The sequence below is a fragment of the Penaeus japonicus genome, unplaced genomic scaffold (genome assembly GCF_977035675.1).
Source record: "Penaeus japonicus unplaced genomic scaffold, GWHDUDI00000001_assembly GWHDUDI00000004, whole genome shotgun sequence".
In the NCBI taxonomy this organism is placed as follows: domain Eukaryota; kingdom Metazoa; phylum Arthropoda; class Malacostraca; order Decapoda; family Penaeidae; genus Penaeus; species Penaeus japonicus.
The window spans coordinates 35661600-35669099 of NW_028234406.1; the positions used below are offsets into that span (position 1 = coordinate 35661600).

At 37.8% G+C, this 7500-nt stretch overlaps 2 protein-coding genes across 7 annotated transcripts in view; both read right to left on the reverse strand.

Annotated features, from left to right (window-relative positions):
- The window catches only part of LOC122250587 (uncharacterized), a 16517-nt gene extending 10027 nt beyond the window's left edge, over window positions 1-6490 (reverse strand). Inside the window, exons 1-6 of one of the 2 annotated variants that reach the window (XM_086536522.1) lie at window positions 6301-6490; window positions 2529-2748; window positions 1885-2010; window positions 1513-1614; window positions 926-1025; window positions 143-329 (exon numbers count right to left, since the gene is read on the reverse strand). In XM_086536522.1, the coding sequence (XP_086392648.1) occupies window positions 143-329; window positions 926-1025; window positions 1513-1614; window positions 1885-2010; window positions 2529-2748; window positions 6301-6413 (848 nt within the window). In that variant the 5' untranslated portion in view covers window positions 6414-6490. Of the gene's footprint in view, window positions 1-142; window positions 330-925; window positions 1026-1512; window positions 1615-1884; window positions 2011-2528; window positions 2749-3685; window positions 3829-6300 lie in introns of those variants that run through there. The other variant, XM_086536523.1, reaches the window with a different exon arrangement.
- Window positions 6491-7193: 703 nt separating this feature from the next.
- Window positions 7194-7500, reverse strand: part of LOC122250585 (uncharacterized) — an 8257-nt gene continuing 7950 nt past the window's right edge. For all 5 annotated transcript variants that reach the window (XR_015191012.1, XM_086536525.1, XM_043012084.2 and 2 more), the window contains exon 17: window positions 7194-7449. The gene's annotated coding sequence lies outside the window, so the exon portion shown is untranslated. The remainder of the gene's footprint in view (window positions 7450-7500) is intronic.

The following is a 7500-nucleotide window of genomic DNA, read 5'->3' on the forward strand; positions in this document are numbered from 1 at the left end:
TAGCTGTCGATATGATTTTTTCTTTTCTTTTCTTTCCGAAAGCAACAACTACGATGTATAGCAACATTGCAGCCGATTTAAAGAGAATAATCTTCCTATCATCCTGTGACGTCACCAATTTTCCTGCACCCATATTTTTTACCTTAGATTCTTTTTCTTGTCTTTGCCTTTCCTGTTCAAGTTAAACTTCCTCTTCTCCTTCTGCGGGATCGCCTTGATACTGGTTGGCTGAAAGATCGTTTCTTGAGACCTTGCCACTCTCATGGCCGATTGGTTTTCCAGGGACTTCAGCTGCTGCCTCTCCTTCTGCATCCCTTGTCGCATGCGTTCTGTTGGGGAAGGTCAAGTTGGGTTATAACGCAGAGGAACCTTAGGAGGGGCTGTCACTGCCTTCTGTCGGGGAAGCTTTAGTAGGAAAATGAAAAAAGAAGAAGAAATAAACCAATAAATATATAAATCGTTCTGTTGGGAAGGTTTATAGTAGGATATGTAATATAAATATATATATCGTGTATGGGTGTGTGTGTGTGTGTGTGTTGTGTGTGTGTTAGGAGGGGCTGTGTGCCTTCTGTCGCGGTGTTAGTTGGTTCTGTTGGGGAGGTCAAGTTGGGTTATAACGTAGAGGAACTTTAGGAGGTTTTGACTGCCTTCTGCTGGGGAAACTAAAGTAAGAAAACGGGAAAAAAATCGTTCTGGTGGGGAGGGCAACTTTGGGTCAGAAATTTAGATAACACGGGAATCTTAAGGGGGCTTTCATTTCAGAAAACCCAGCCAAGTCAAATTACTCGACATCAAAACGGAAAAACAGTCTAACCCAAAAATAAAATACAGAAATAAAGGTGCGCCTCTTCGTTTTCGCAATCCCAGAGAAACGTTTCGCGGACAAAACGTCTCGTAAACAAAAACGTTTCCTTCCGTGACTGACCTTCTCTCCTCCTCCGGCGGTTCAAAAGCAGGTTACTGACGGCGGCCTGGAAGTTCTTCGAGTCCGTTTCATCGGTAAAGTTGAAGCCGATCATCTTCTCCTGCAAGAAAGACGTATGCTTAGCCAGTAGTGAATTAACATAAATCGATACTTATATATATATACATATACATATATATATACACATATATATATATATATACATTTACATATACACATATACACATACACATACACACACAATATTATATATATACATACATATATACACATGTATATATATGTATATATCTGTATATATCTGTATACATATGTATATTTATGTATATATTTAGTTTATATACATATACATACACACTAATATTTATACATATACATATATTATACACATAATACAAATATACACATATATTTATGCATATACTTACACATATATACACATACACAAATATGCATACACACACAAACATGTAATGCATATTCATTGTCTAATGATAATTATCATTCAAACCTAGAATAATAATAGAAATGAAAAGTATTTACATTTACTATTTTGCCAAATAATATCAACAGCAACAACAACTTACGGTAGATTCGAACTGATGGAAATGTGCCCTGGATTCGTGGTAAGAAAATTCCCTGTAGATTTCTTGCTCGAAGACCCTTTGCTCAGACTCGTAGTCGTAGACCTGGAGAATAACGAGACAGATATTATGACCTCGTTCATAAAACATTGAGGGTTTCTTTAAGTATTCCAAAAATCTGAAGGAAATACTTCATTGAAAAGAAGTTTTAAAACGTGATTAGAAAAACAATGACGCGGATAATGATCAGAATGAAGGTTTGAGTTAAGGCACACGGAAAATGGCTGAAGACAGATTGAAAGGTGACAGAAGACCTAATATTTTGAATCGCTAGCATCGACTGCAAGTGTGGGGGGGGGGGGACGTTGGACGTACCTGGATGAAAAAAGACCTGCGGTTGTTGTCTTTGGTGAAGGTGGCCACCCCGCAGTGGATCTTGTGCCAGCTGTTGTGGTGTGGCGGCTCCGTCCCATACATCTGCACCACAGCCGTTGCTTGTGCCTTGGGTGAGGAAGGATTGTGAATTAATCGAAGAACTACCAAGGCAGGCATGGGAAAGTATGGGAGTTCACGATCGCAGAGACAGTGTCCCTGATATGCCAGCCTCCCTAAAAAAGCTAGTTCACTACTTTTGAATTTTAAAGGACACTACTCAAATACCTGGTGATACCCAGGAGTTCATAATAGAGTTTTACAGATCATTTCTTACTCCTAGTGAGAGGCAAATGGCATATGAATTCATTCTAGATATCATCAAAGTGAATTACTGCTTCTTATGAGAAAAACACATGAATCTATACTGAGCAAATATTTTAAGTCAGTCTTAGTTGACTTGTATATAAGTATATATGTAAAGGATACCTAATGAAATCTTCTCCCACTTGCACCCCCGCTACTGCTCGAAACAAAAGCCACTGCTTAAAGAACCAATTAATAACCCTGACTATCCTCCCCCAAACCAAGCTCTCAGCTACGGTGCTTTCAGCCCCCATCTCCTTCGCCAGTCAGCGCAGCCTCACCAGACAGCGCGGCCCGAGCATCTTGAAGACCGCCCGATTTTCTTCCATGCTGAGCTTGTTGGAGGGTTTGTGTTCCTGCGCCTTCGTGTGGGCCGCCATGGTGACGTCCTGGTCCTTCGGGTGAGCTTCCTTGCCTTTGTCCTTGTCCTTAGCGTACCTTTTGAGGCGGATTTTCTTGGACCATTTGACGCACTCCTCGTTACACTCAGGTTGCCAATTACTACCGGAGCAGTGAGAGCGAAAAGGACATTTAAAAGGTATATTCTCTCCTGAAGTAATGTATTTATATTACAGTCAATGCAGGAAGTAAAAGTGCATAGTTTTTGGTCAACATTTAAAGGAATGATTTGTCGGCATTTTCACATGTGAAAATAGTGGATGATTGCAACGATTGCAAGAATTCTTACATTTACCTTTCATCGTCATACATAATTATTGTATGTACAAAAATCCCAGTAACAACAGGCATATCTCGAATTCAGTATTATACAAATAAGCAATTATAAACCCACATTACAGGCATACCTTTCATCATTACTTTAGCTTCCCCTTCCATCCCCATTGCTCCTTCGTGCTCGTTATCTACATACGAGCTATAACTAAGATAAAATTTTAACACTACAGAGCAATTTCTTTTATCCAATAATTTCTAAATAATTTTAAATAGTTAATGCAGAGAATCTAAGTGTCTGTGTCAAAACACATGAAAACCGTAAAAACATTTAGTAACCGCGAAATAATGATTGTAAATATCATTACCTATATTACCTCTATGAATCTGTACTTAATCCATACAAATAGCTATTATGAACATCTCGTTTGCATAGGTAGTGATAATCATACAATATCGCTAGTTATAGGAGATAAAGTGATAGTTCAAATTTCATGATATGAACAAATTTTCAAGATTTAACAAATATTCAACATATATATATATATATATATACACTTTCACTATCAATGTTACTTGCTTCTAACTGTATATATGTAACTTATACATATATATTTCTTAAAAATATAGAATAAAGAGAACAAGGTAGAAATGTAATGTGAAAACCGCTGAAATTCATTTCCCTCTAATCATATGTTCCAAATCGTCCTGATAAGGGAAAATAGTTCCATAAGCACCACCATCTAACCTTACCTATTATCCTTACCTGATACTCTATTGCAAGATGACTTTCCAAGATTGATCGGTGTGCACAGGAGATTCGTAGCTTTCCCCTGTTATGCCAGAAATGTTTTTGTACATAAAGAGCTCTTGCACTATCAGTACCTATCACACGCACGCACGTTATCTCTAGGGGTCGATATCAGTGTGGTTGCCAATTACTACTTTCAAATAATAACAAAATTGGAACAAGAGCAGATTGATTGACCTGTGTCTGTCATTAGGTAGACATTTTTCACAACTTTTGCGACTATTAATGGTCAGAAATGTTGGTATTGATGGACAGCTTCTTGTTGTCTATTCATTTCTGCTCCTCGGGTTATCATTCATTTCATAATCCTTCACCACTACTCAAAATCGTAGGCGGTTCATCACAGTAGAATTAATGTTTTTGGATAAAACAGAGGCACAGAAAACCTTTCAATTTCAGCATATTTATGAAATTACATTTACCCACAAAATTTTCACAGAAAATTTAGTAACAAAGATGGAACTCCTATTGCGTTATCACTGATTAGTTATCGTCGACAACAAATGAGAAAGTATATATTCCTAAAAGAATATTTTCAGTAATTCCAAAGATGACACTGAACGTTTTCTAGAACATTTCAAAAAGTCAGTGGGGCGTTAACTACCGCCGTTAAAATCTCATTAGCCCGTTGGATGCAGGTGACGTGTGTACCGACGTTAAATAAATTGTACCTACAGTCCGGGTGACGTGAAAATGCCGCTGCAAGTAAATCTTCTTTTTTTTTTTTTTTTTTTTTTGCCGATCAGACTCTTAGAAGTTATCATTATAATTACTATAATTATCGGAATATGGGTCTAACGAAGTATCCCAAACATAGATGGCACCTCTCTATTGGCACCAGCAGAAGAGTAAACCTTGAAGGGCGACCATCCAGTCTCTAACTTCAGAGAGCGGTGACTCATAGCAAGATAGCGACCTCCGGTTCCAAAGTACGGGCGGTGTAGGGTGTGCAGGCATAAGGAGAAGAGGAGGACGAACCAGACCATGAGCAGCAGCTGCGATGTTCCCCTGTGTCAGTATGGCTGATTTCTGATGTGGCACTTGCAGCCGTAAGCACAGATCGCCATATCTTAATGTTTTTTGTTTTTCTTTTTGCTTTTTTTCAAAGATGGCTATTTCTTTTTCATAACTGTTTACGAAAGATGAAAGAAAAAAAGTTGCATTTTTCCTTCCTTAAAACTGCATTACTTCTGTCTGTTCTGGACTATATACTACAATTTTAGTCAATTACAATATTGAGAAAGCTTGTCAAATGGCACATATAAGCCTTATGATAAATTAAAAATACTAACAAAAAATGTTTGTATCATAAGGAGTAAATGAAAGAGCGAGAAAGCCTTTGATATACCTATTGATGCTTGCTTTGTGTGCCGAATATGTGGCACAGGTGCCCGTTTTGAAGCCAAAACACGAAAATGGATACTCGGCATCCAATGGGTTATTAATGACAGACACCTACACACTAACGAATACGATACGTTTTTACCGAACACGGAAGGCGCGAGATATTTACTATCTTTTTAAATTTCGAAGCGGACTTTTCTTGTATAGTTGTGTTGGTTGTCTTATTCTAATCCACTTGAATCTTGACATGTTCTGTGATTGTAGGCCTACAATCTAAAGTAATCTGAATCCGGTGCTGTATCCGTTTTTTTGGCACTTCGGTAAACGTCAACAAACTAGCCACCACGTATATACTGGTAAGATATTGTTTAGTCTGGTTATTTATTTGACAAGAACTTGCTAAACAATTTCAAAAGCTCCACCTTGCCAGGATACACGTGACAAAGGTTTATTGGCAATTATCGAAGCGCGCCCTTTCTTAGGATAAGTCAGTGCCAAACGCGAAGGGGTTGACTATGACCACATGCATATCAGAAAAGAATAATAATCTAAAGTAAATGGACAGGAAGAAATTAGTATATTATTTTAATAGGTTTTCCCTCATGGATTAGTTCAGAACACGAGATTATTGACCCTTTTAATTCGGACTGTGGGGAAGCAACACAAAAGACCAATCATTTTTTAGGAGACAGTGGACAACCGTATGTGTGCCACAAAGACCAATAAATCAACAACGGTTATTCTATAAAAATAGAGCTTGTAGGTCTCCATGGTAATTTATCGTTAAATAAGGAACTAGTCCAAGCCCTTCCTTGCAAACTTGACACTGTGCCACTACTAGGTAGTACGGTGGTCTTCAATCTGTGAACCAAAGCCCATGGGGGCCGCTGACGTCTTATACTAGACAAGTTATGTTAAAATTGGTTGTGAAGACCACTGGTGTAGTACTAAAAAAATGTAGGCCTTCCACCACAAATCACAGCGTTTCAAGTTTATTTGGATAGACCCCAGCCAATATGCATACCGGAAAGACTCCGTTTGGAAAGCCACCATGAGTTATCCTTTAAACATTTACCTAAGTCTCAGCTGCTACCTCTAGAACAAGTAAACATACAATTCATCGCATGCATTCTTATCTTGATACCCAACTATCATTTTTATTGCAATGCATTATCAAGTATATCTGAATCCACTGCCCTGCAAACTACCAACACGCCACTGCTTACTTTGATGCATTGTATGAAGCATCGTCATCGCTCAGGCTTGAACAGGAGATCCTCGGACATGCTGGCACTTCATTATGGAAAAGTTTTTCCCAAGGAAACGTAATCTTCTCCATGGCAGCGCAAATACGGAGACGTTCAACAAACCACGACGCAAATACAAGACTGAGGGAACATTTTGACAGACACTACTCGAACTCAAAAAACGTGGCCAGTACATGATACTCGGCGTTTCTTAAAGAGGAATTGCTGGGCTCTATAATTGGCTTGTTAAATTGTTTGGTGTTATGGGGACAAAGTATTTTTATATCTAAATTAATTCAAATTATTTTTCGTTCTGTTTTGTGATGTGTACGTGTTTTTTCAATAAAGTTATCCTTTTTATAGTTTTTTTTATTATTTACTGCATTTATTATTCTTATTCAAAATACACATTTAGTTTCGTTAATTGGATGTGTGTGTAAACATTTATATGCATATATATATATATATATTTATATATATATATATATATATATATATATATATATATATATATATATATATAGAACATGTATATATATAATCTATATATATATTTACTTATTCATTTGTGTGAGTAGAGAGAGAGAGTGGGGGGGGAGACAGCTTGAAAGCCAGACAGACATACAGGAGAGACAGATAGGGAGAGGGAAACATAAAAGAGAAATTATTGAATCATACTCCATTAGTTTTGAATCATAAATTCACAGCAACAAAAAATTGTTTATAAAGTCTTGGATTCGATCTTCATAGCTAAGATCTATTATATATGAATATTGTCAACAATACTTTAGTGCACATCTGTTGGTAAGCCACAAATACTCACAAATTAAACATGATGGGGAAAAGAATCGACGGAAGAAATGAAACACCTATTTCAGTATAATTGTGTAATGATACATCCTTTTGGACTGAACACATTTTGATTATCATGGAAGTGACAAGACTGGCCGAAGGAGACGAAGATGAAGACTAGAAAAGCCAAAGATCCTCCAGTTTGCTTGGTGCTCTTTCATCAGCTGATCCACTGATTGCCAACGAAGCATGAATGAGATCGATCGAAGCTTGTGCCGTTTGCTATGCCTTGGGTCTGTCCAGGATGTGGGGGGGGGGGGCTTCATAAGGTAATGCCTGTGGGGGTAAACAAGGGAAATGTGTGAACGAGACGTAATGAGGTGTAGA